The sequence below is a fragment of the Xiphophorus couchianus genome, chromosome 9, assembly GCF_001444195.1.
Source record: "Xiphophorus couchianus chromosome 9, X_couchianus-1.0, whole genome shotgun sequence".
NCBI classification, from domain to species: Eukaryota; Metazoa; Chordata; class Actinopteri; order Cyprinodontiformes; family Poeciliidae; genus Xiphophorus; species Xiphophorus couchianus.
Genome location: NC_040236.1, coordinates 14,240,369 through 14,267,704, shown reverse-complemented (window position 1 = coordinate 14,267,704; position 27,336 = coordinate 14,240,369). Strand labels below are relative to the sequence as shown.

The 27,336-nt window shown below is 37.8% G+C and overlaps 2 protein-coding genes across 5 annotated transcripts in view; both read right to left on the bottom strand.

Moving 5' to 3' along the window:
• tle5 (TLE family member 5, transcriptional modulator) overlaps positions 1 to 6,880 on the bottom strand; it is a 33,383-nt gene extending 26,503 nt beyond the window's left edge. The window contains exon 1 of one of the 2 annotated variants that reach the window (XM_028028559.1): positions 5,954 to 6,880. In XM_028028559.1, the coding sequence (XP_027884360.1) occupies positions 5,954 to 5,980 (27 nt within the window). In that variant the 5' untranslated portion in view covers positions 5,981 to 6,880. The remainder of the gene's footprint in view (positions 1 to 5,953) is intronic. The other variant, XM_028028558.1, reaches the window with a different exon arrangement.
• A 2,560-nt stretch (positions 6,881 to 9,440) lies between these two features.
• The window catches only part of LOC114151385 (guanine nucleotide-binding protein subunit alpha-11-like), a 31,527-nt gene continuing 13,631 nt past the window's right edge, over positions 9,441 to 27,336 (bottom strand). For all 3 annotated transcript variants that reach the window (XM_028028555.1, XM_028028554.1, XM_028028556.1), the window contains exons 3-8: positions 20,641 to 20,825; positions 19,818 to 19,972; positions 18,829 to 18,957; positions 16,051 to 16,180; positions 15,200 to 15,353; positions 9,441 to 13,974 (exon numbers count right to left, since the gene is read on the bottom strand). In XM_028028555.1, the coding sequence (XP_027884356.1) occupies positions 13,784 to 13,974; positions 15,200 to 15,353; positions 16,051 to 16,180; positions 18,829 to 18,957; positions 19,818 to 19,972; positions 20,641 to 20,825 (944 nt within the window). In that variant the 3' untranslated portion in view covers positions 9,441 to 13,783. The remainder of the gene's footprint in view (positions 13,975 to 15,199; positions 15,354 to 16,050; positions 16,181 to 18,828; positions 18,958 to 19,817; positions 19,973 to 20,640; positions 20,826 to 27,336) is intronic.

The window sequence follows — 27,336 nt, the reverse complement described above, 5'->3', positions numbered from 1 at the left end:
TTTAATAAATGCATCATACCATGACCCCAGTTTTTACCAGTTATAGGCATGTTATGTTGAATATGTGCACATCATATACATCGGTACAGAAAAGATGTCAAAAGAAAGCTAAATGAAATTGTACAAATATTAGTTCTTTTACTTTGACACAATATGTATATTCAACTTGAAAGCAATTGTTGATGGTGATTCTGAAAGCAGAAAAAACCTCACATGTGCTTGACAAGAGAAGGATTGTACCAGCCTCCACCCTACGCTAAACCCAACCCAAACTAAAGTCTTCTGACAATCACGTGCTGTGGCCCTTCACAAAAATCAACATCACCTGTGACCTGTGCCCTCGACTGGGCCACTCTTGAAGCATGGCCCCCTGCAGGTTAGTTGTGTAGTGGGGTTGAGTGTCAGGGGGCAGGGGGGGCTGCAAGGCTTTGTTTGTCATGCTAATCAGCTGGCCTAACCTCAACAACCCAGACATCTGCTGGCCCGCGTGTGTCAAGACCCACATTCAATTTGTTCCCCGAGATACAAAAAGCAGATAAGACCCTTGAGGCTGGTGAAAATGTGTGTGCCGACAAAAAAAAAACCTTTTTTTTCTAAGCATGTATGAAAGCAATAATTACATGCAGAAAGGAGAGCTACAGTTAATATTTGGGCGCTCTTGCGTTCTCTCATTATTCTGTGTATGCGTGTGCACGCAAATGTCCAGCTCTCCTAATAAACCAGACACATACAGCATGGCTTATTATTCACGCAGACACACACAAAAGTGTGTGTGTCTGTGTGTGTGTGCTGCAGAGTGATGGGAAAGGGGCGGGGGAGTTTGTTTAATGGACGAGACAGGGGACCATGGAGATTAAGCTCCCCCCAGCTGGAGGCTTTAGAGGAAAGGCTGGGGGCTGTTCTGTTAATTCAAGTGGGCTTAATAATGCCTGTGCACCCTCTGCCCCTGTCCCTCCCACCACTACAGAAGATCTGGGAGGAAACGGGTGATAAAGGAGACAAGGAGGAGGAGGAAAAGGAGGGGGTGGTCTGTGTGTGTGCGTACAACCTGTGGCCATCTCTGCAGTTGAGCATGAGCTCAGGGGACCTGAGAGATTTCCCCTCCGTATTACTTGTGCTGCTCTCGCGCTCTGGCACTGAGCTTTTATGTTGTTCCACTTTCACGCCACAGCCCAGCTTTGTTGAAGCTGCATTAGGATTAATCAACACCAAAACAATATGCCAAACATTGTCAACTGGGTCAGGCAATGTGCCACAATGAAGTGATGTCCCCCCCCACTCTCCCCATCTCTTAAATCAATGAACTGTGGCCATGGCGAGGGATTCAAATGTGCACATAAAGGGAGAATGGAAACCTGAGTCCCTGCAAAAAGCTGCAGAGCAAGTATGCTTTCTCTTTCTGAATTCACTTGTATGTATTTTTTTAGATTTTGCATAAGAAAATAAATGCTGGTAAATAACCTATATCCAACTAGCTCCCAAGTATAAAAAAAAGTAAGTAGAATGACATGTGTGACAATGTGTGTGAATACTCCAGAATGCATTGTGAGTAAATATGTTTCTGCTTTATTGTCTTTTCTTCATGCATCAACTAATCAATATTTCACAACCATCCAAACAACAGGTCAGCATCCCTACCAACACGGCAAATAAACCAAGGTGAGTTATATACTCAAGTCACTTACGTGGCTTACTGTTTAGTAAAACAGTAACATTTTTGTTTAAATCCAGGCGTGCCTTTCCACGTCTCCAGTGATCAAAGTCTCTGAGACCTGGTTTCAAAAAGCGTTTGTGTCGAAGTGAAACTTTTCCGAAGCAAACCCCACGGAGGTGTGAAGTAGTTTGCAGGTGTGAAAACGCACATGCCCAGGATACATGGCTGTGGGGTTTGTTAAGTAAAACTATTTTTTGTGGAAAATTTCCAAATGGTTCCACCTCACCACACATGAGAGAAAGTAGCAGCACAGGAGGAAAGTCGAGCACAGACTTGGTTTAGTTTGTAGTACCGGGTTGCTTTTACAAGTACCTGATGATAGACACGACTAATGTCTATGGTTTAAAAGTACTGTAACCTAAAGATTATAAAATAGAGCAGATTTGATGGGAGAATGAGGGTTCAGATTAGTACACAGTCTATCATCACTTCTTTCTCTTGCTTTTCATTTGTTTTACACACATATCTAAGTATGCGTCATCATTTTTCCCCCATCTTTAAACCACAGCAGTCGGGTAAAGGCAATATGTAATGTCAAAAACTCAAGTACCGTGTGTACTGCATATTTAAGTGCGAAGCCACTGCGGAAGTTGACAAGCCATATTTCTGAGTAAAACTGAGGCAGCTGTAACTCTGGAGAAAAGGCCCGCTGAATTCCCAAACCTCACATTTAATCCTGAGTCCTGGGGTCCTAATGCTCAAATCAAGCAGCACAACAGCACTCAGTTGGATTATAAGAAAACGAAATTCAAGCAGGAGTGGAGTAAGCCAGCTGTTTCACCTCAGAAAAGTTGACTGAGGTTTTAGCAAAATTGGGGAGGGACTCAACCAGTTTCAACCAAAAAAAATAAAAAAATCTATAAAAAGTTGGAATGGTGGGAAAACAGAACAGAAAATATATCCCACTAAAGCAAAAATATCTTATACATTGCTGGTCACACTCTTATGCCAGATATTAAATTTTTTACACAATTCAAACTGTCATGAAAGTGGACATAATTCACTTGCATGACATGTAAATAAATTGGTCTTCACCATTACCACAATTTGATGTTGACAATAGAGAAATGGAAATATCAAAAAATACTGAACAGTCCCAGACCGCAGACCAAATGTAATTGCTACCGTTTACAGAAATCCATCTTGATCACTTTATGCATTGAGATTGCCTCCAATTATGACAAGACCTGATTCCAGAGGCAGATAAAGGCCCCACACCATCACAATACTTCCAACCAAAAGCTGCAAATGTGACCCCATCTAGGGGAAATTAAAAGCCTTTTGCAACAGGATGGAAAACTGATAACTGTAACATTATTGCTGTCAATTGCAACATTGATTTCAGTTGTGATTAACCCTAATTTTCCTCACGCATCACTTTCTTTAAACCCATCAGGATGTCCTTATTACTCTCGGTGGCCTTCTGCATTTTCAGTTGCTAAAATCTGAATCAAGTGTGTGCATCAAGCAATGACAGTCCCTATCAATCGTTTTGAAATTTGACAGCAAAAAGCCTCTTGTCCATGAAAAATACAAGGAGTCAGCTTGTAGATTTGTCAGTATACAGCAGGTCTCGGCACAACGAAGTCTCAGAGTCAGCTATAAATTGTATACCAGAGTATTCTGGAGTAAAATGCTATGGATTTTGCTAACAGAACAACAGTAGCAAATCCACAACACAATGACAGAAAAAGAGAAAACAAAATGCTGTAATGGCGAAAGTAAGAGTTGCGGTATCAATCCAACTGAAATGCTGTGGCACAAAGTGGTTTTCAGTTTTTCATGGGTTGAGAGATTGCTCCAGACTAAGTCTACACTTGCTCTTCACAATGTACCACACAGCAGGGTATTCGTCAGTCGGCGATGAGCTTTCGCAGCTGGAAATCCGAAGGATAGGGGAGTGTGGGGGTGTGAGTGAGTAGCTGACTGGAGTTCACAGGAGGCAGTACATCATGCACAGAGTACAACATAAGATAGCTGTACTTTCTCTACTACACTTTGAGATCAGTCTGTGAGGTTTCCTCCTTTTGTTTTAACATTTGACAGTGTGTCTTTATTAACACAAAATTGCAGGGAGTGTAAAACAACACATGGGTCAGCAGAAAACACTACAGCACAAATTTCTGTGAGTATGCATGCATAACTGTGGCAAAGGCCACAAGAATTGTGCTTGCAAATTTTCTCACTCACTGATTTGTGGGGTAGTTTGCCTGTGGGGCAGATGGAAAGGTCTGCAAGAAGTCTGGAACAAATGCTGTGGACATTTGCTTCGGTGCATGTTGTCCCCCTCAGGCAATTTCTACAACATTTTCAGACTGCAAAGAAACCGCTCCAAAGGTAAAAAGAAGAAGAGCGAAAAAGATACAATGTAAAGAGGCTTGAGCTATTGCAATGCAAAAGGCAGAAGCAATTCCTGCATCTTGATACGCTCTATGTCAACAATGGCAGTGTGGTTTTCTAGTTTGTTCATCCATGTTGTGTTTTTATTATTATTCCTTGATGTGCATTGTCTTCACATGAAAGACGGTGCACTTACTTTCTGGCCACAGCTGTACAAGTATTTAATTAAATCTGATGAACCAAACTATAATCCTAAAATCCTGCTACCAACTCTGACATTTCCCAGCAAGACCATCCCCACTGTGCAGCGAATAATGATTCATGCCACAAGACTTCTAGGTTTGAATGTCTTAAACAACATTTACCTCATCAGTTGTAAAGAACTAATGAAAGAAAGCAAAAAGCTAGAATAGCTCTCTGTTGCGTTTGTACCAGAAAAAGGCAGACTGTCACAGAAAGATGACCTGAATGACATTGATTACTATTAAAACTAAAGCCATTTCCAATACTGCTAAAATCACAACATGTGAAGTAAGTACAGTTAAGGTTGAATGATGATTTGTTGAACTGCAATCATCATCACACCGTTTGTGATAACGCAACCGACTGCTTGGTTTCATACATCATTTCATTGAATTTACCGTTTGCCATTGAAATACTTTGGCGGTTTGTAACTAGCCTTGATGGACACTATATATCATTTTAGTGGCTAAGATGCAAAAGCTCTCAGAATATGATGGAATAACTGTGATGATGACTTTCAATTGTAATAATTAATACTGTTGTATTCAGGAATACCATAACAATTGTATTATTTTCTTGATGAGGTCAAATTATGATAATGTTACTTTCTTATAAGGGCAGAGAGGCTTTTCCTATACTATACTATATTTCTCTACAGTCAAATAGTATGAGGGAGACTACCTTTATTGGTCCTTTGGTTTTGATTCACAGATTGAAGCAAAAAGATACAAATTTCAAAGGATTGTTGTACGATGTCAAGAAATTATTCCACAGAATGTTCTTTTTATCATTCTGCTCTTCTCAGAATAACATAACTAGATATTAGCTACCTATTTGAGTTATTTGGTTGCTGCAACTGCATTATAACAGGCATGTCCACATAGCTTGCAAACTGCAGTTTAAATCAATAGCGACTTTAAAAAAAATAAAAACGTGTTTTTGGATTGCATTCTTCATGAGTGGGAATGCCAAATTTCTCTTCGTTTTAGGTGACCTGTCTGAGTTGTCTTTCAGCTAGCTGACCATCAGCAAAGGGCAGCACTGCTTTAGTGATTTGCTGTAACTGTAACTCTTTAAAACCTTGGTATACGTCGATACTGGTTACCATTGCAAGCCCATCGTGGACTTTTCTTTTTCCACCAATATCTTGACATTTGACAAAGACACAGCTCTGCCAGGCTCCAAACCTGAGTGTTTGACCACTGGGCTGATAGCCCACACCACTGATGAACGCCTGCCCTAAACTGAATTACTGTTACCAAGGAAACCTGAGATTTAGGGGAACAGTAACGTACGCTTTTTTCCACTCATCCACAGACGAACCTAAATATGACAGTCCATCATTTGTGTTTGGCACTTGTTTGCCATTTTCAATACTTGCAAAATGTTTTAACGGGTTTATATTTCATGCTGAAATTATAACAAACGTCACCGACAAAAACTGGGGACTGGGAAAAAACATAATTGTAAAATCTAACAATGCAGCGATTGACACGTTAACTATTACGTCAAAACCAACGAAAATGTTCTGCAGAACTTAAAAAGAACTTGCTAGCGAACAGATCTATAGCAATTAATTAATTACAGGAAGTTTCACGCGTCATTTGCCTTAACCAGAGAACAACTGAGCACGTTTTTAAAATCTGAACAGCTTACTGAGTGTCTTGATTGTGGAAACATCATGTCAGGTCCTCGTTTGTCGCTCCAGAACACGACTTGTGTGCCCGGTGTTTATAAAAATTTCCCCGCTGCGTTGCTCCTTTGTCCGAAGCTAGCTCAGCCTTTCTCTGGAGCTGTCCAGCGTTAGCAGAGCGACTAGCTAACGGTAGCTAGCGGTCCCCCTTTTGACAAAAACAAGCTTTCGAGCCGAACGGCAAGTGTTGCACTTTGCAGCCTTTAGGGAGGAAAAAAAAAACCCAAAAACAAAACAGAGTCGTCGGTAGTGTTATCAGCTGCAGCCGCGCCTGCTCCCCGAACCTGGTATTTTACTGCGTATGTGAGCAGAAAACCACCATCGGTTTCCAGTTCGTGTCTCTGGCTACGCTGGCTAATTCTTCAAAAGCTGTCAGTTAAAATGATTCATCGCCGCTGCGAGCTTTCCGCGGCGGCAGCGTCGATTCAGCGTCTGTAAATTAATAACGTTATATACACAGAAAGAGAGGGAGGCGTCTGGATAAAAACCCCTCTCTCTCGCCTTGTGTTGCCCCTTCAAAGCTCGACTCGACCACTGTTGATAAATAGGTGATTTATAAAAGATTCTTTTTTTAAATGCCACAGTTTAATTAAGCACCGACGCAGCCGAAAAAGCCGTCGGTTAAAGAAACAAACAAATCTCTTATTTCGCTGAAGCGGCGGATCCACTCAGATCCACCGGAGTTGAAACTCGGTCTTTATCCCCCTTGAACCGAGCAGCGCTCGATATTAATCGGAGTGGATTTGGCCAGCGGAGGGTGAAGCCAAAAAAATAGTGAGTCCGGTTGCTGAAGCAGCTGGATATGTAGACAGAGCAGAAACACTGCTGAGAACAGAACAACCCCGCACAGAAATAAGAGCTGCTAGATGAGCGCCGAGCGGATCTACACAGCGGGGATCTATCCGCCTCATGGTCGGCCGATGTATGAGCAAGCAGCGCCCCTAGTGGACAAGACGGAATGATGCGCCGTCAGGAGTGAAATGGCAGGAAATGTACAGCGTCACTAAATAAATGACAGAAATAGAACAATCAGAAGTAATATAATTGCTCCATTATTCATTTAAGTAAACATTTTTCTTCACATTTGAAATCATCAATTTACCGATGTATTTTTAAAACCTTTTAATTACTTTCCCTTTTATATTTTCATTCAGTACTTTTTTAAAATACCCTTCTTGCCCTTGAATGGCCTTTATTGACAGCTACCAGATAGGAACAAGTGGGAAAGACACGCACCAAAGGTCACAAGGTCGGGAATTGAATCCAGGACGGCTGCGTTGAGGACCACAGCCTCTGTATATTGGGCACCCACTCCATCACTACACCACACAACTATAACTCTGTGGGGGAATATACTGTATATATATATATATATATATATATATATATATATATATATGGTGGCTAAAATTTAGCTCCAATATGTATTTGAGTCTTCATATGCCTTGCCGTCATATCGCAGTAACAAAATCCAATGCATTTTGTGTAATAGAGAAACACTAAAGAGCAGACATCTTTCATATTTGAACCCCTTTACTCTGATACCACAAAAAATAAAGCAGTCAGTTGCCTTCAGAGATCAGCTGTAGGTGAACATTTGAAACCTTGCAGCAGGGGTATTCAACCCCAGTCATCAAAGTCCTGCTGCTTTTCAATGTGTCCCAGAGCTTCTCAGCTGAATTAAATGACTGAATTACTTCCTCAATATGCCGTCGTTACCCAGAGTCCTGATAATTACCTAATTATTTGACTTAGGTGTGTTGATGCAGAGACGCATCTAAAAGTTGCTGGAACAAGGACGCTTAGAAGTGTTGATAGGAAGATGGATGAATCCCGTTTGAGGCTGTAAAAGATTCAAGACTTGGGAAAACATTCAAACCCCAGCAGGACAAGGTACCCTGAATGTACAGTCAGATACAATAAAATGCTGTATATAATGTATTAGAATGATCCTGTCAAAACCAAGCCATAAATCCAACAGAGAATGTGACTTAAACACCGTCTCTTCATTCAATCTGATGGAGCTACCACTATTTTGCACAGAAGAATGTGCAAAATGTCTCTAGATGTGCAAAGCTGTTGAGGCATAGACACAAAAACTTGCAGCTGTGCCTACAGCAAAATGAAACTACAAAAATATTTACTCAAGAGGGCTTGGGAAAAAAGTGCCATACTTTCCTACATCACAAACATGCAGCATATTTAAATTTTATGCCATTCTCAGTTGTATTTTCTTTGAAAATGAGTGATACTTTTAACTGCAGTATTTTTAATAAACCTGCCGTTACTGTACAGTCTCATTGTTATATTTTACCTTGTGTCACTTTGCTAAGAGTAAAATATATTTCTATTACAGTATACTCCAGTTTGTGTTGGTTTATCATACAATTTCATTTACAAACATTGAATTCTGTGTTTGTAAGGTGACAGAAGACACTCGGGAGCTTTCAGTACTTTTCTAAGGTGCTGTAATTTTGTTTTACACTTCAGCATGCTTTACTATCCTTTGACTAAAACCTGTTTACTCAAAGTTCAACAATGACTGAGGTGGGATGTAAAAGAAAATGCATCATAACAGCCACACTTCTTTGAGGAAGGAAGCGATATACAAATAAATCTGATTTTCTTAAAGTCCCAAAATGCAGAAGACTCAAATCTCCAAAATATTATAAAGCAAAACACACAGAAAATATAAAGAAACCTCTTCATCTTGTACATTAGGAATAAACAAAGACATCAAATGGGCTGTGTGGTGCTGCTGTTCTTTGCTCTGTTGCCTAAATGCGAGATCATCAAAATTCTTTTAAACAAGGTGGGGTGTGGAAGTAGATGTTGGAAGGTTCAGAAATTTCCAATAAGCTCAAACGAGTCGATTGTTCTGGTTGAATCAACAGGTTTTGTAGAAATGGATCGCATCTCATTTCAACAGGACAAAATATTACAGCACAGTGCTGGATGTTAGATCAGTCAGTCTGCAGACATGTCACTCATTATAGAATTGAAACATAAAATGCATCCCTATTTTCTCTCCAATTAATTCTTATTCCTTCACATTTTAGTTAGCGCATGTAGTATTTAGAGACTGGTCAGAATCAGACTACAATGGAGAAAGCAATGCAAATTCTGAAAATATGAAAAATAGAAAAAACTGCAGGGTTATTTTTGCACCATATCTTAAAAGTAAAATGACATTTGCATACTTTAAGGAATACCCCAGCTTATAGATGACTGATGAACATAATTTCTGTTGTAGTTAGGAAACTCGTGATTTTTTTCCCGCTTTCAAAGGCCAGGCTTGTGCTTCAAGATAATGAACCCAAACTAAAAGATTTGTATAAAAAATGGAGGGGGAAACAACAACAAAAAAAACAGGCAATCGCTTTAAAAACCTGACATGCCTACAGAAAGTAAAATATGTGACATCAGTAAATGCACAAAGATGCAAGAGGAGAGAGTATAGGAACATAGTTTATTCCAATTGAAAACATTTAAAAGGAGAAGGCTATGTAAAAATCATTATTTTTCATGTTTGAATGAGGTTCAGGCAACAATGGTTGAAATGAAACATACAAAAAGAGAAATATGGCTAAAATACTGTAAATTAATAACCATTTCCACCCTTCTCTAGGGTGACGCAAGAACAGTTTGTCACCCACCCAAATCCTCCCCCAACCTGACAACACATGCAAATCAATTGACACTTATCTTAAAAACAGCAGTTCATAATTAATCTTAAATATATAATAGTGTATTTTTTCTTGTTACTTAATCATATACTTAGTGTTTGCTTTAAAAAGTGGGCCGTGGAACTATACAGGCCCTCTGATTTTTCACAACATCGGCACTTGTTAAGAGTCTGGCTTTACAAAGAAAGGGGATTGGCACACATTGTACAGAATTTACATTTGGTATACTTAAAAAAAAAAAAGCATTACTTTCAATTTGTACACCACTACACAAACTTAACTGTTGATTTAACAACAAAGAAAAAGTTATTTAAAGTGGTCCACGTGTTAAGGTGTATAAACCTTATAAAAGAAAACTGAACAAGAAGCAAAGATAGCTTTTAATAATAATCACTGTACGTCCAACCCTCCAACCAGGACGGAGCTCAAGCTTAAACAATTGTGTATACACACACACACACCGCAAAGTACCAACAATGCTTGAATGGACATCTATGTTAACAAATGCAAGCCCACTGCAGTGTTGTAGCTTCAATGTGGCAGGACAGTCCACAGTCCAATCAAAAAAAAAAAAAAGGATGGTGGGAAAATGGTGTATGCAAACACTAAGCAGAATCATCCTCCTCTTTATTCACTGCTCTGACCAATATTGGGCCTGTTTAGTACCTTTACTTGGTAAGCACTTCAATAAATAGACTAATACTGAGGCTTCTTCTGGGGAAAAAAGGTAATCTTTTAAAAAACGCATCAATAAAATGTACCAAAGTGTTGGGTCAGATTCAAAAACATTTTTGATGTATGTTTTTGGCACCGTCTTTGTACTGGATTGTCAACTAAACCACTTCTGAAAATGTTTCACACATGTAGAACAAAGCAAAGTAGCAGTCTGTGCGAAAGGATTCAAAAGGAGTGACCCAGCTGCTCTGATAACTGTCATAACCACGTTACTTTCACTGCTGGCCCCTTTTGAAGTTGGAAATCTGACAGCCTACAATTTAATCTTTACAGAGTCCCACCAAGTTTGCGTGACAACTGATCAAACGGAGGACAGGCCACACACATTGTTTAGAGGTGGTACGCTGAAATTTGGGAGAACAGCATGTTTCCTGAAAGTCATGGACTTTACAAACTCCAAAATCATCATCATCCAGAGTGACACATACTGGTTGTTCCAAACAATGCAAAAGCCTGCTATGTGCTTATGTTAGTCATTCACCAAATTAACTTGCGACTTTGAAAGAAACTATGAACATGATTATTATTTTTTTTTTAGCATCATGCATGGAAATATCTAGAGCCAAAGAAATACTTTTAGCTCTGAACCAATCTTTTAAAAAAAAGCAAGGGGGAGGGATGTGGCACTCGGGGTTTTTCATGAAAAATTTCCAAACTACTCTGAAATTCCTATATTTTTCCAGCAGCTTTGATGACATTCCAGACATCTAAAGTGTGCAGCATTTACTGTAAGTTATTTAAGGTTGTTTTAACTTGACTCTAGAGCCATAGTTACTAATCTTAAAGTTATTTTAAAAATGTGCTATGTAGACCTTAAATCTGAAATTGAACAGCCCTTAATTTGTCAGATATTCAGAGCAGTTTTCCTTTTGATGTCACAGAATAAGCGCTGAAATGTACATTATCTTTATTCTATAGTCTTTTTGGGTTTTTGATTTAACCGTTTTCCAAACTTGTAAAATGATTAAATCAAATCATTCTCTAATCGACCTCTATTCGAGACTGTGTAAAAATCTAGAAAATTAGCCAAAATGTTCATCCCTCGAGTATTTCACAACATAAATTGGTTGAAAAAAAAAAAACAAACACAAAAAACAAAGCATAGTACAGTTAACTTCACTTCATGAAGGTTCCAACTTCTCAATAATAAAAGACAAGAAAATCTTAACTGTTCTTTCATAAGACCCTCCCAGCTCTTTGTGTTTCTAAACAATGTGAGGAGCAAATTATCTTAGCCCTTCCAACAAGGGATCAAAGTTAAAGTCAAAGATGGAAATACTGCAGATGTAAAGGCAAATGCACGTTATGGAAAACAATGAAGGTCAAAAAGACCTTTGCAGAATCTCATCAGAATTACTGGACGGTACAGTCCAACAGATAGGACACCAAATGGACCTTGAGGAAACTCCTCCTTCCTTTTCATTTAAAATCAAAAACTAAACAAGTGGACTGTGGCCAGACTTCCTACAGGAGCGACACCATTCCTCCTCCCTGAACTCAGTTCAGCCGGCCAAAACCCCAACCCACCCCGGTCATCAATTGCACCTTTAGCTCTTTTTGTATAGTCATTTGAGCTCAATCAGATCTGCTAGGAGTAGCCCTTGTGATGAAAAAGTTATGAAAACTCACCTGAATTACATTGTGAAGACAAAAACAGCAATCACAAATCTTAGAGAAGTATTTCAACAGCTACCCGGAAAAACACACGATATGGGATTTGTACCAATAGCCAACGCACATCCTTATAAATTTTCCCAAAAATCTGCAAGAATCTTTAAAACAGCAAATATTTAACCATAAAGTTTTCTTTTTTTGTCTGTTTTGATTTGCATAAAGCACAAACCTGACATGGAAACACTATTTTCCCCAATCAGCAATTACGTCAAAACCGACCCGCAAAAACTAAACATGACGCATCATCAGAAAGATAGAACACTTGTCCATAAAATAGTTTGGATATTTTACAGCAGTATAAAAAATTTTTTCCATTAACAAAGCTGGAAAAAAATGATCTGAAATAAAATTTGGAATACTGAGTCAACAGAGCTGTGATAAATAATAAAAAAAATACCCTATTTGATCACTGTGTGTTTATTTTGGCAAAAAAAAAAAGCCCCATGAATGTTCAGGACCAACGGAAGCTTAAATCAGCAACCTAAAAGCTGTAGTTCCCTGACATCTTACCATGGTAGTGATCTGGAATAACCAATTGCATTTAAAATGGAATCAGAAGAAAACATGATTTCAATTACATGACCAAACATGATTTCATCTACATGACCAATTCAAACTTTGACATTTAAAAAATGCCACTGAGAAACATGGGGATCTGACCCAATTGATTTTAACATCAGATCCTTAATCTCTTTTCTCAATATGGAACATTTAAAGAATGTACATTATACTGGTGACAAAATAATCTTTTTTTTTTTTTTTAAATGATCGATCCCAGCTAGTTTGAAGTTGGCAATGTGAAAACTCAAATAGTAATAAATACCACTAGAGTTATCACTATTTGCAGAATTGAGAGTTAAACAAATTGAGACTTTTTCTTATATACTCCTTTGAGTAGTCATCTTCATCATAATTAACAGACACATATTAGAAATAATAGGCTCAAGAAGTTAACATTTCTGAATATATCTAAAGTGAAGAGTGAACATTTAGTCATCTTTGTAACAGCCCTCACTCTGCGTGGGCAGCATCAAAACTTTATTTACATTCAATAGAGCTTATCTGCTCTGGTGGAAATCAGGGTGATTAAAAAGAAAAGAAAAAAAAACAATTGGAGTTCCAGGGAACTAAGTACCTGACTGCACCTCAGCATTGCCTAGTTGCACCATTTCAAAATTAGTCATCCTTCGCAGATAAGCAGAGTCCAGTAATCTGCAGCCTGGTGTCACAAACCCATGCTGTAGTGTGTAGCATGCATGAGGAGCCCTTTGTCCACAAAGGCTTGTTCTACCCAGAGATGCCCCTTCCCACTCCTGCCTACCTCAAACACTAAAAAACAAATGATAATGTAGTGTGAAAAAAAAAAAAAAGAGCCAAACAGAGAGCCAAGAGGTGTGCCGGAGGCATCCAAAAAGAGGACAAAAGTGTTCTTTTTAAATGTGTTTCATTTGTGACTGTGCAAGACCAGCAGTTAGTAAAAATCACAAAACAGAAAAATTATACCTTTAAATTGCCAACAAACCAAACAGCCGCATGAAGAGAAGGAGCAAAAAGGGATAAGCGTCGGTCTGGTAAAGAATGAAGCATTGCTCGTCTCTTTGTGCAGCAGTGTGTTTCATGCAGGTGTACGTCTCTGGAGGGTAATTCCTGCACCAAGTGTGTCTTGAGAGGCTGGCGCCTCGCTCGCGGATCCTCCCTTCACACCAAGTTGTACTCTTTGAGATTGAGCTGCAAGATGGTGTCTTTGACAGCTGCGAAGACGAAGCGGATGTTCTCTGTGTCGGTGGCACACGTGAAGTGAGAGTAGATTATCTTGTCACTGTCAGGGTTCAAGTCCACAAACATCTTCAGGATGAACTCCCGACCTGCCTGAGCATCCCGCTGAGGACCTGGGAAAACAACAACCATCTCATGATTACGCTCAATCTGAATGTTTTTTTATTTTCATAGACACAAGATAATTTTGTCTTTTTGTCCATTTTTGGCAAAATAATCAACATGGGAATCAATTTGAAAGCCTTAAAAGCAATAGAGAACAAAAGTAAAAAGTTTAGATAAATGTGTACATAGAGATAATTTACAGCAGTGAGTCTGTGAAAGAATGTGCGTATACAGTGAACCCTCGTTTTTTGCGGGGGTTGCGTTCCAAAAAGAACCCGTGATAGGCGAAATCCGTGAAGTAGTTACCTTTATTTTTTACAATTATTATACAGCATAATTAAATACTGTTTTCAGGACCAAGCTTCTTTTTTTTAACAAATAGAACACTTTCTTACATATAACTACAGTAAAATAATCATTTTAATCATCAATACGAAGTACACTAGGAAAAAATTGTGACTCGCATATTTCACTGTTCCTCTGACTGTGACGCTGCTGCTTCACTCTGCTCTGAAGTGTCTTTTTCTTCTGAAGTCTGTGGTGCAGGTGTGTTTTTTCGAGAAAAGAACGTAGTTATCGGTAGTTGCTGTTGCTTTTTTTTTCTTCTGGGCAAAGATATTTGCCAAAATTTGCCAAGCTGCATAACGTATATTTAAAGACCGTGACGTTATTGGCACGTTATGGTATATAGAGAAGAAGCGCGGAGTCTGTTCAGCCAATCAGGACGCAGAACACAATGCACCGTGGAAAAAAAACTGCACAGAAAAATCCCCGAAGCAGTGAGGCTGTGAAAGGCGAACCGCGTTACAACGAGGGTTCACTGCACTTTAAAAATAAAGTTTGTATTGTAGCACACACAACAACCACTAGGTGTCACTCAAAACTAAAAAAAAATAAGATACACGAGCAGTTCAAAGGTGAGAAAGAGATCACTTGAACATTTTATTTATAATAAATATAATTCATAATAGAGAACAAAAGTAAAAAGTTTAGATAAATGTGTATATAGATAATTACAGCAGTGAGTCTGTGAAAGAATGTGCGTATACGTTTAAAAATTCATTTTGTATTGTAACGCGCATAACAACCACAAGGTGTCACTCAAAACTAAAAGAAAAAAAAGATACATCAGCAGTTCAAAGGTGAGAAAGAGCACATCACTTGAACATTTTATTTAGCGACACTAAATCTGTGCTAATGTGAAAAAAGTGAAATGTGAAGTAATCAGATTACCATCAAACTCTGGAAAATAGTCGACCAGGTGAGAGAACATGATTTTCTCCTCCAGCAGGTCTTTCTTGTTGAGGAACAGAATTACAGAGGAGTTCTGGAACCAGGGATATGTGATGATGGTCCTGAATAGGGCTTTGCTCTCCTCCATACGGTTCTATCAGGAAACAGAGTTACAAATTCATCTACTGGGTGACCGTCATTTGTGCCACCTTCTATGAATTAAACATCTGTGCATCTTCTTGGATAAGGTAAATATAAGCAATTATATTTAACCTTACCAAGGCTACTAAAAAAGTTGAGAAAATCTAATGGAAATTATTCATTCATTTTCAACAGCTCCTCTTCCAAGACTGCCCTAGATGTAGCTTAATCTGCGGAATATAGATTTAGAATCTTACCACAATATCTTGTGATATTTATTCTGATAAAAATAAAAAAAATATGATTAAAAAAGGAAGTATTTGCAATTTATTTGCGGTCTTTTTAAGCAACTGTATCGCCCTAGAATCCCTAATGGATCTTACAAGAATGTTGTATCGTTTTTGAAACATACCCTGGAATAAACATCCTTTCAACTCTCGGTCTGACTTTCCTAATGCGTTTCTTGGTCTTCATAATGCCATTTTTTCATAAATGTTCACTAACAAACCATTCAGCTTTTCAAAAAAACATCTAAATTTATATATTAGATTAAATTAGACAGGGTTGAAGTTTTTAGTTTTTTTAATGGCACCATTTTGTGATTGTCTTATGAAATATATGAATAGGATTTAATTTAAAAATTTTACTGCAAGAAAAAAAAATCAAAAAATCCAGAGCAGCTGTGAAAAAAGGGAGAGTTGATGTTTTACCTCATTGTCGGACTCCACCAGAACCTGGTCGTACTCGCTGAGCGCCACCAGAAACATGATAGAGGTGACGTTCTCAAAGCAATGGATCCACTTCCTCCTCTCTGACCTCTGACCCCCAACATCCACCATCCTGATAGAAGAGGATGGGGTAGATCAAATGGAAACACATGACACAGAATTACAATCAATTCTATGTCTAGATGTCATTAATAAGGCTCCGATAGTAAAATAGTAGATAATAAATTGTTTTAGTAAATTGAAACATTTGAAATGTAGAATGCCGTGTCTCTTATTGAACAATTTAATATAATAATGCTCAGAGGTGACAGGAATGATTGAAAAGTGTTATAAGAGAGAACCCAATGAAACAATTTAGTAAATAATTAGGGTTACATCAGAATATAGGGGTTGGATTTTTGGAAGAAAACTGAGTTAAGTTGAATTTTTTTTACTCATTAGTAGACAGGTGACCACATTATGAGAACATCACTACAAATCCCTGATTTCAAAACCCAGTGTCATATGAATCCTGCAAACCAAACATCCTGTTTTAATAATGAAGATAAACAAAAATAATGACCAGAATCTCTGAAATAAATAGTGTGGACAGAGCAAATCCTCCCTTGGATTAAGAAAAACTAGCAACATAGACATAAAAGGTGTATATACATGCAACAGAAAGCAACACTTATAGATTTTAAAACATGTTTAAATTTTGATTATAATGCAGCACTCCTTGACTCGGGTTACTTTGTAGTACGTATTTGTTTTAGATATTGCTTTAATGCATCTTTTAAAGTGAAACCAAGTGAAAGGACTTCTAACATGAACTACTGGTTTTAAATAAAATCAAACAAAGTAGCAAAAAGCTATCTTTTTCCTTTAAAGGGGATTATTATGTGTTTTCCATGTACATAGTGTCATTTAATAGCACAATTAAGTAACTATATTACCTTCATAATAAATATTCCATCTATATAAAACATGGCTTCAAAATTTTTTTTATATCAGGCTAAAAGAAATATGTAAATTTTATATAATAACTCCCCTTTTATTATGGGGTACTAAGCTAAAACTCACCGTTTGCACCATCAAACTATAAAAGGTAAACTGACCAGAAAAAGCAACAGTACAGATAAAATCAAGTTCCTCCAAAAGTCAGCCCAAAAATAAAACCCCTTCATAGAAGACCTCCGTTCCCGCCTCGAGAAATGACAAGTGACCTACTTAGCTCCATAAGCTCCCCTATGTTAGCCAAACCACATGTTCTGTTACGTTTAACGCTAATTAAGAATGAAGGAAGCCATCCTAATGGAGATTCTTGTCAAAACAATTGCAACCATTTCAGTCAATTGCAAGCAGAGCCAGTTTAGACCCACAGGGAGTGTTATTCTTCTAGCTATGCATCAGCTAAAGAACACCTCATCATGCATCAAACCAGCCATGTAATTAACAGCAAGAATGTGACAACACATCACTAATAAATCTCTAATATTAAATCTGAATCAACTCCTTTCTCCCATTAAAACCCACCTCAATCTAAATCCTCCAAGCCTAGGATTGGAGGATCTCAAAAATACTCTCAATGACATCAGCACAAAACTGATGTCATTGAGAGTATTCAGAGATTCACCGCCAACGGCAGCACAGTGGAGCAGAGAAGAGCCTGTCGGCTAAGCTGCAGCGAGGTTGCTGGAAAGCTCTTGAACGCAGCCTTATTGCGACCAGAGTAATTTCTAGCTGTGCCGAACGTGGGAGGGGTCTGACACGATTGCTTCCTATCAATTTGCAATCGCTCTTCTTCCCTTCCTCCTTCAAAAATAAAAAAAAAGGAAGTTACTCCCAAGAAAAACATAAAAAATGTGAGCCATATTAGCTCCTATGATGCGCCCTAAACTTTAAAACATTTCTTATTGAGAAATTCACTTATTTCTCTATGTAGACTTGATTATTTGATCAATTTAGCGATTAAAGTTTGGTTATCCAGTTTTTCTTTTTTTTTAATATTTGGCACAAACAAGACAGCCAAGTGATTAGGATGCATAAAACAAACGCAGTCCAGATTTTGGCTCTATTCTGGTCAGGCCTCCTGCTTCCCAACTATTATTCTGCTTTCTCTGACATTCCTCATCTTCAATGCATTAATTAGACACAAACCTTCAAAGATCGGCATCAGAATTCACCATTCCACCAACAAGAAACTCTTAACACAATGAAATTACAATATCCAAAAATAAGTAATCAGATGAACCAAACTGTAAATTCAATTTAAACATTTTTTATTAATCTCAAACGGAGAATAAATTATGCTGTAACTCATTAATTCATGGTTCTTCAAAAAGTTGATATAGACCCTGATGGCAGTGGGCAGGAAGGATTTCCTGTAGCAGTCAGTATTGCAGCGGCTCTGAAAAAGCCCGGGAACATGGCAACCGAGTCAGTAGAAATGCTGTATTTGTAACTACCTTATTTAACAAAAGTGTTGCTAAATGAACCAGAAAGGATTTATTTTGATCAGATCTCTTTTTCAAAGTGAGGTAGATGTTAGTCGCAGGTATCTTATCTACAATAGTTAAAGGTTTATTGGTTTAGAAGAAGTGCATCATTGTGCCTTAAAAAACTTAAAAATGTTATACCAATTTTACCAAAAGTTATATTGGTTAAAATTCTTATTAAATCTTCACTGTCTAGTCTACACAATATCATTCACAGTCGTGGAGACACTGTAGTTTTCTGTTATTAAATGTGATGAAATTCGAAGTGAATGTTGTCTTCTACCTGAAAATGATGCTTTGCAAGTCGAAAGGGTATTCTATAATCCCAGTGGTTGGGACTCGAACCCTAAGTACGTCCTGTTGGGTTGGTAGATAGGACGCGTCGGAGATACGACCCAGATCACTTAAATAGCTATAGGAAGAAAGAAAGTGGAAATAAAAACAAGAGAGAGAAAGGAAAAAGAGTAAAGCATCACAGCAGATTAAACACCTTAAAATGTGAGTTCAGATATACTGACAGAGGACCATTTTCAAGAGGATAAGGAGTTAGAGTTCCACTTCCTAAGAAATACGGCTTTATCTTTGATGGCAGCTCCCAAAGACCAGCCAATTAATTGATCTTGCCTGCTAATTTTTACAGACAGTCTTTTGGAGCCACCATTGGGAATTTGTTAGTGTCGAGCTTGTCCCTGCAGTGGAGGGTGGATGGAGAAGGTGGTAAAGTTTCCAATTGGCTCACCAGCCGTTTTACAGTTCGTCGGCCTTTACTGGCAGCACTTGGAACCAGTACCTGAATAGAATATTCTCCAGGTCAAATGGGTATTCATGGATGCCAGTGGTGGGCACTCGAACCCGCAGCACATCCTGCTGGCTGGGCACATACTCTGGTGCCGCTATTCGTCCTAATCCCTCAAGGTAACTGCGAGAATGCAGGGAACATATGACACAAGCGCAGATGTGGACAAACTAATCCGTGTCAACATTACAGGCCGATTCCAGTCGACTTCAACAAGAACTGCTGTCATTCAGAACGGACACATAAGAATTACTTAGCTGATTATTTCACTTGTATGGATATTGCAATCCAACTATGAATAAGATGAGTCTTTTTTCCAAACTTAGATCTTTCTAACAGAGCCAAATGAGGCTAATTTACATTTGATTCAAATAAAAGCCATTTTTAGTTTCTCTCATCTGCCATAAATGTTTTCCCTCCTTCCAGAACTGTCCGAAAAAGTGTAATTAATTACAGTACATAGCACACAGACATACTATTTGGTTGAATCAGAGAGCTGGTACTCTCTCCTACGATCGTAAGCCTCCTTGATCCCGGGATCGGTCCAAAGCATCTTTATCGCACTGATGTACGGTTCTTCAAACGTCGACACCTTTTCCACGTCCACTTCCCGCACCAGAAAGGCATTACTCTAAAAATAAATAAATAAAATCAACAACTAATCATGGTATATAGGACTTTAAATTTTGCTGTCTTCATAGCATTTTCCTACATTCATAGATGTCAAGAATTTTAAGTTAAGTAGCTATCACAACATTTTGACATAGAATAAGGTAAATTTTTAAGTTAAATCAATTTGGGTGCAATGGCCTTTCTTTGCAGTAGATTTTGTTATGTTAAAATTTTTAAATATTGTTTGTTGAGATAAGAATCAGTTGTGCAAACCGCTTGATCTGTGTGGGACCGTTCCAGGACAAAAATAAAAACATAAAAATTACAAACAAAGTGGCAGATGTTTTGTAAATAATTTATAAGCAACTGTAGGAAAATATTGTCAAACACTAACATTAAATATGGAGCAGCAGATTTAAAGGTAAAGGGTTATTTTGCTGTTTTTAAGAGACTGGGAAACTATCACATGATCTGACCGTGCAGATTGATTTATAAAGACAATATATCCCTTACAGCTGTATGAAACTGTCTTGAAAGGAAATTAATTTGAATCTGAATGAAGCAGATTTACACAAAAAGTCTTATTATGATAGTCAACCAGGGACCACAAGTCACATCTGTGCAGTTTTGCACAGATCTACTGATTGTGGTTCCAAAAAAAAAAAAAATCCCATTTGTATGGCTGACCTTGTTCTCGTCAATCTCCAAGGTGATTTTGAGGGTCTCAGTGGCACGGATCATGGCCTGCATGGAGGTGAAGATGTTCTGGTAGACCAGTTTAGTATAGCTCTTTTTGTCTTCATCTGAGTAGCCTGTCCCATGGATTATCCTCATCTGTTTGATGAAAGTGCTCTTGCCACTTTCACCTGTCCCTATAAGACAAGACAATACAAAAAAAATCACTAATCAACTACTGGAAAACACCACAAATTTGACTTCACATATTTTTAGAGAAGTAATAGTGGCTAAAACCAAAATAACGTAATAGTGGCTAAAAGTGCCGGCTACGTCTGGGAATGTTTAAAAAGAATGTGGTTCTAGTTTTTCTGCAAACATGAGACAGAGGAATTAGTGTGTAGGGTGAAATCCATTAAAAGATGCAAATAAAAAGAACATTTATAATTACTCCACCTATTTAATAGTTACTTAAAATACAACTTATTGACAAGTCCTTTGTTTGAAATGTATAAAACATCAAAAGCTAATACTTCTTCTACATTAATATCTGTTACTTGTTAATGATCATTTCCAAAGTATTTTTTTTAAAACCCAACTCCGATTATAAATAGGTGTGTTTGCAACAAACTGGTCTAGTCTGTCCACCCACACCTCAGTGCTGACGATGGGTCAAACTGAAGAAAGCTACACTAGTGTGTGCCGGGCATTGATCCAAACTGCAGTGAATCTCTTTCTGGCGATCAAAAAAACAAAAACAAAACAGGGACTCACCCACTTCACTTAATATACAAAAACAAACAAAACAAAAAAAAAGGCCTGTCATGTTAAAAAATTGCTCAAAGATCAATAAACTTTACTTTCTAATAAACACTTAACTGGAAGATATTTTAAGTATCCAAAACAAACAGCAGAAACAACAAAATAAATGAAGTCTCTGTAGACATAATTGTTCTTTAAAAAAAAAAAAAAAAAAAAAAAGAGCTAGTTGAGGCCAAAGCACCAGACTGAAGATCTTTTTAATCCAATTTTTGGTAAAAGGGGAAAACAGAAAGAAAAAAAAAAATCCTGGACATGGAAATTTTTTGAGTCGTTTTAATTTCTAATGCGATTAATTAATTTATTGCGACAGGCCTCCTTAATTCATGTGGATTTGACATAAGACTCCAAGTAGTATTTAATGGATCGATACTCAAAAATCAATGATTTCTGAAGAATATCAATAAATATTGTAGAATCGATAAAATTACACTGCCCTAGTAAATAAGTGGTATATCAGTCCATGTGTTGTTGTGTATTTGAGAATACACAACAACACAAATAACTAAGATTACAATAAATGCCCAACCCAAACAGGGTCTGTTTCATCAAAGCAGAATTATTTGCTGTAGCTAAGACATTAACTGGTATTACTGATATTAAAAAGGTTTTAGTAAGAATGCGGTCAAGTTTTCTATCAGTTTCCTATTTAGAAAGTCAGTATTTCATAAATTGTCTGAATTGTATTGAGTCCATCTTTTCATAACAATTTACACTTGTTGGAGCAAGTTTTCTGCAGAAAAACAGCAGCGGCTGATAAGATAACAGAATGTGTGCTGTGCTGCACTAGGCGTCCTAAGACGAAAAGATTAAAATGTTTTCCAAGGACATGAAGACAGGAGTCTACTGTGAGGGAGTGCTGTGTGCCCTGCAATGGTTCTAACCAGACAGAATCTTTAACTGAGAAAAGCAGGTCAGGCAACACTGGAGTTTCCTTTCCAGATTGAAGTTGTTAACGCTGGGTCTACAGGGCCAAGACACTATTAGATATCCCACTTACTATTTTATTAAAGAGCTCAATCGAAGAAATAGAAGAGAGAATTGCCACTGGTTTTTAAGGACACAAGAGTCAGGAAAACACTGTATATATATATATATATATATTGTCCTTGCTCAATATTAAACAAGAAAACATAGGGCAATGGGAAATATGCATTATCCCAGATGAATTTCTAAATTCACTAGAGCTCAAGAGCAAAACGTGTAGCTTGCAGAGTGAAAAAAGGCCCTTTTTTGACTAAGATTTAGAAATTCCTTGAACACTGTCACTTTAATAGAAAACTAAACATCCCTATACATCTGCAGTCTGCTAATATACCTTGAGCATTTCTCTACCATCTAGTATTTAGAGAAGGATGGTTCATTTTACACTCTGCACAGACAAACTAAAGAGTGTTTACCTTGCAGTGGATTTGAGTTTTGCATGTATGATCAGTTTAACTCAACGTAACTGCTGCCAGCCTGAAATAGCAAGCAGAAGCTTTTGTAATGGACAAGCAACTATAAACTCATTGGAGCGACTCCTGAGGGGTAAAGCTAGTTCCCATAGCAACTCCATCACCATACTTCTAAAAATGTGGCAGAAAACACCAGCTGATCAGCCTCAGCTTGTATTCAGAGAGCTCAGGTTTAACTTTTTTCATTTTTTAACAAAAAACATCCTCAACCAGTGCTTCCGTCAGTCAAAAGAAATTTATGGCAGTTGGGAAAACTAAGCTCCCACCCACACAGGGAAAGTTTTTGCCATTTAACCGATCCACGTCCGCATGGATCCAGCGTTTTGGGAAACCACAAACTAGAATTTTTTACAAACCCAGAGTGAAAAAATTTCAAAATGGCAGTGTCATGTTTCAGTGTATACATGCAAGCCACATCTTTTTTGTGGCTCGCATGTACAGTACCTCACTCTCACAAATAAACACGCCACCAAATTTGTTAAAATCAAAAAATGTGATGCTTTATTAGAGTGGTTTTATTATGATTCAAAGTTTACTTTACAGGAATTTTGTTTGCAAGTGCAAAACCAAGTTGCACCTTACAGCAGCAACTGCTTGGTGAATTCCCACCAGCAATAACTTGAATTAAAGAAAACCATTTGTGGTCATTTGTTTCATGTTTTTCCCTTTGACTTATTTGTTGTCTATGAGACATAAATCAGCTAGTTGTTAACCACCAGCTGGATCTAGACTGATAAAATGGTCGCACCCACAAATAGACAAGATATACTTACAGTCCTGCTCATCATTATTGGCACCCCTTCATGTTTTGCATAGCTGAGTGAATATCTTCAGAAATAAATGGAAATGTTCAAAACTTAAATCAGCAGTATCTTTCAATTTGAGGTCCAAAGTAATTTAACAAAGACAATTACCATTTCAACATAAATATTTTAATTGCAAAGGACAAAACAGAAAACCAGCATGTGCACTAATATTGACACCCCTCCTTAATATTTGGTTGCACAGCCTTTGGCAGCAATGACGGCCTCCAAACGTTTCTTATATTCATCTATAAGCTTCTTGCACTTCTCGGGTGGCATTTTCTCCCAGACTTCTTTTGCAATATGCTCAAGCTCTTGTACATTTGCAGGGTTCCTTTCTCCAATGGCAGATTTCAGCACCCTCCAAAGATTTTCAATTGGATTGAGATCAGGACTCATTGCTGGCCATTTTAAAACAGTCCATTTTTTCCCTTTCAACCATGCCTGCGTGCTTTTGGAGGTGTGCTTTGGGTCATTATCTTGCTGGAGGACCCAGGATCTTCGCCTCAAACCAAGTTTTCTTGGGCTGGGCAAGACATTTCGCTCTAGAATTGCTTGATAATCTTCTGATTTCATGATGCCTGTGATACGGTCAAGGCCTCCAGTACCAGATGCCGCAAAGCAGCCCCACAGCATTATGGATCCTCCACCATGCTTGACTGTTGGTATGGTGTTCTTTTCTTTAAAGGCTTCATTGCGCCGTCTGTAAACATATTGTTTGTGTGAATTACCGAAAAGCTCCACTTTTGTTTCATCTGTCCATAAAACGTTGTCCCAGAAGGCTTGAGGTTTGTCCAGGTTCTCTTTTGCGAAGATCAAGCGTTCTTTTTTATGTCTTTTCTTCAGCAATGGGGTCTTCCTTGGCCTCCGCCCATAAAGCCCCACTTTGTTTAGTGTGCGCCGTATGGTACTTGCTGAAACAATCACACCAGACTGCTCCAGGTTGGTCTTTAGGTCTTTAGATGTTTTTTCCACCATTCGCACCAACCATCGAAGACTTCTGTCATCAATTTTTCTCTTCCCCTCACGCCCAGGGAGGTTCTTGACCGTTCCATGCCTGGAAAACTTTTTAATAACATTACGCACCGTTGAAACAGGGATACCGAGGTCTTTGGAAATGGCCTTATACCCTTTGGAGGTCTTGTGCTTACAAATAATAGCATTTCTGGTGTCCTCAGACAGCTCCTTTGTCTTTACCATTGTCACATGTGAAGATGGAATAACAGGTGGCTTTTAAAGTACCAACATGATCATTCATTGGTTAATTCATGTCACATGTGTGGAGGCAGTTCATCACAAGTGATCTTTATTTGTGATTTGCAACAGGTGAGCCAAATTGGGTTTTCATACTGATTTGCTGGAGAGGGTGCCAATACCATTGACATGGTAAATATTATGTTTTTCTTTGTTTTCCTCATAATGTTTATCTTTTAAAATGTTTTTTATTATTTGCTGTTTTGCATCGAGCACAAGCTATCAGCAGTAAAATGTTGTTTCACTTGATGAATTTCCTTCAGGAAATATTCCATTATATGTACTTAAACTTCATGGGTGCCAATAATGGTGAGCAGGACTGTAGGAGGAACAACAGAAAAGTATCCATCCCATCATGCTGACATGCCTTTCAGATGTATGCAAATAGCTTTAACTTCAGTACTAATCCACAAAAAAGTAAAATAAATTGCAAAATTACCCCAATGTGACTATGGTATGGCAGCCATTGTTTTAATAGGCCAATACATCTTCACAAAAAACAATTGTTGTTGTCAAAATTAAAAAAATATCCTCCAGAGAAAACAGTTGCATATTAGCCAGCTACATTTACTAAGAACTGATCAACTTGGATCAAACAGAAGCAAGATATAAATCAACCAAGTTGAGTCAAAGCAAAAGCAAAAGATTTTGAGGTTCTTATCGGCAAATGGGTTAATTTTGACTTTAAACACAATCTTTTTATTTTCACATGAGCTAACTATAGAAAAACTACTAGGTCATGCAGCTAATTCATAATAACTCATCTTTAAAGCAAAAACCTGAGCAGCATTACTCTTTCAGCAAAATAAACTTTAAAGTTCAGCATCAACACATGGAAAAAATTGCAAAATAGACAAGAAGGACAAAAAGGAGGCACAAAGGGTGAAAAAGAGGAAGCAAACAGCACTCTGAGTAAATGATTCCTGAGAAGCCTATCCAAGCACATCAAACAGGAAGTGATGTCCAAAGAGTTTTAATTACTGCCATAATTAAACAGCAGAGAGTTGGGTCAGATGGCACAGCTGGAGGCCTGACTCGATGTAGAAAAACTTAATTATTGCTGAGTGTCCATTTGTGGGAACTTTTCCCAAGATTATTTTAGGAATTTAAACTTTATTCACCACAAAGGAGCTTTGATGAGAAGCTATAAAGGATCATGTAGTAGTCTATAGTTTCTGCTGTGCAGGAGCCCCGCTTAACAGTAGCTACACATAAAATTAAATATGGAAAGGTCATTGGAAAAAAACTGCTAAAAATGCTAAGGTGCATTCAGACCAGCCCAATTGAATGAATGTCAAGCACGTTTCCTCAGACAGTGCAGTTTCTTTGGGGAGGTGTCAATGTGCAGTCGATCTTTAGAGTGAACACCGTTCCTCTAAAAACACAAGTCTTGGCCCGCTTCAAGTGAACACCACAGGACAAAACCAAAGCAAATCTGCATGTAGCAAGACAGTCAGAAACATTCTTCCATGTTGAGAAAGGATAAATTTAAAATCCAGACGGCATATAAGGCACATATGTTGTGCATTCAATGTGTTTCACAATTTTTTTGTGGTACTGTTATAATAACGCTAAACGGGGCAAAAACAATCATTTATTACTCCTTTCTTAGGCACTGATAAAGTCATTACCACAGGATGCAGCAGTCATAGTCTCTCTAACACAAATAGAGCTCTTTAAAGTCACTTGTTTTTATTACTATTCTTTCAGGACACCTAAATGAATAGTTTTAGGTGTCTATTGTGGGCTGTCTATTAAAGCATCTATGAGATAATGTGAGATCAAACTATTTCTTCGTTTCAATAGAATCTTAATTTTCATAACACATGAACATTTTTGGCAACTATTCTTTATTCACCTGTTTTGTCTTTTTTCCTCTGGTATTTCCACTCTAGTTTCCTCTCACTCAGTGATAAAAGAAAATTATTTGCTGTAATAAGAGGGCTTATTTTAACATACTGAACCAAACTGTAAGCATGTGTATTATTATAGAACTTGAAGATAAGTTGTTGGCTCACTCAGTGGACTAACTACAAATATCAAATAGCTTACTATATATAACAATATTTTTATACTGTAATAAAACTCAAAATTATTTACACCACTAACAGGTTTGAATTGAAAATTATTTTTCATTCAACCAACAACTTTGTTTCTGATAGATGAGTACCATCAGTTTTGGAAAAAATAAATTTCAATGTAAAATCAATGTCAAAATGTTTATTGGCATTACACCAGACAAATACTTTATTTGTATCACAATAATCTTTAGCTCTGGGCCAATCCAACACAGCAAAAGTCCTTCATGACATAAGAAACATCTCGGTAAAATTAAAAGATTACATTAACCTAATTCTGCCAGAGGTTTTGGATTT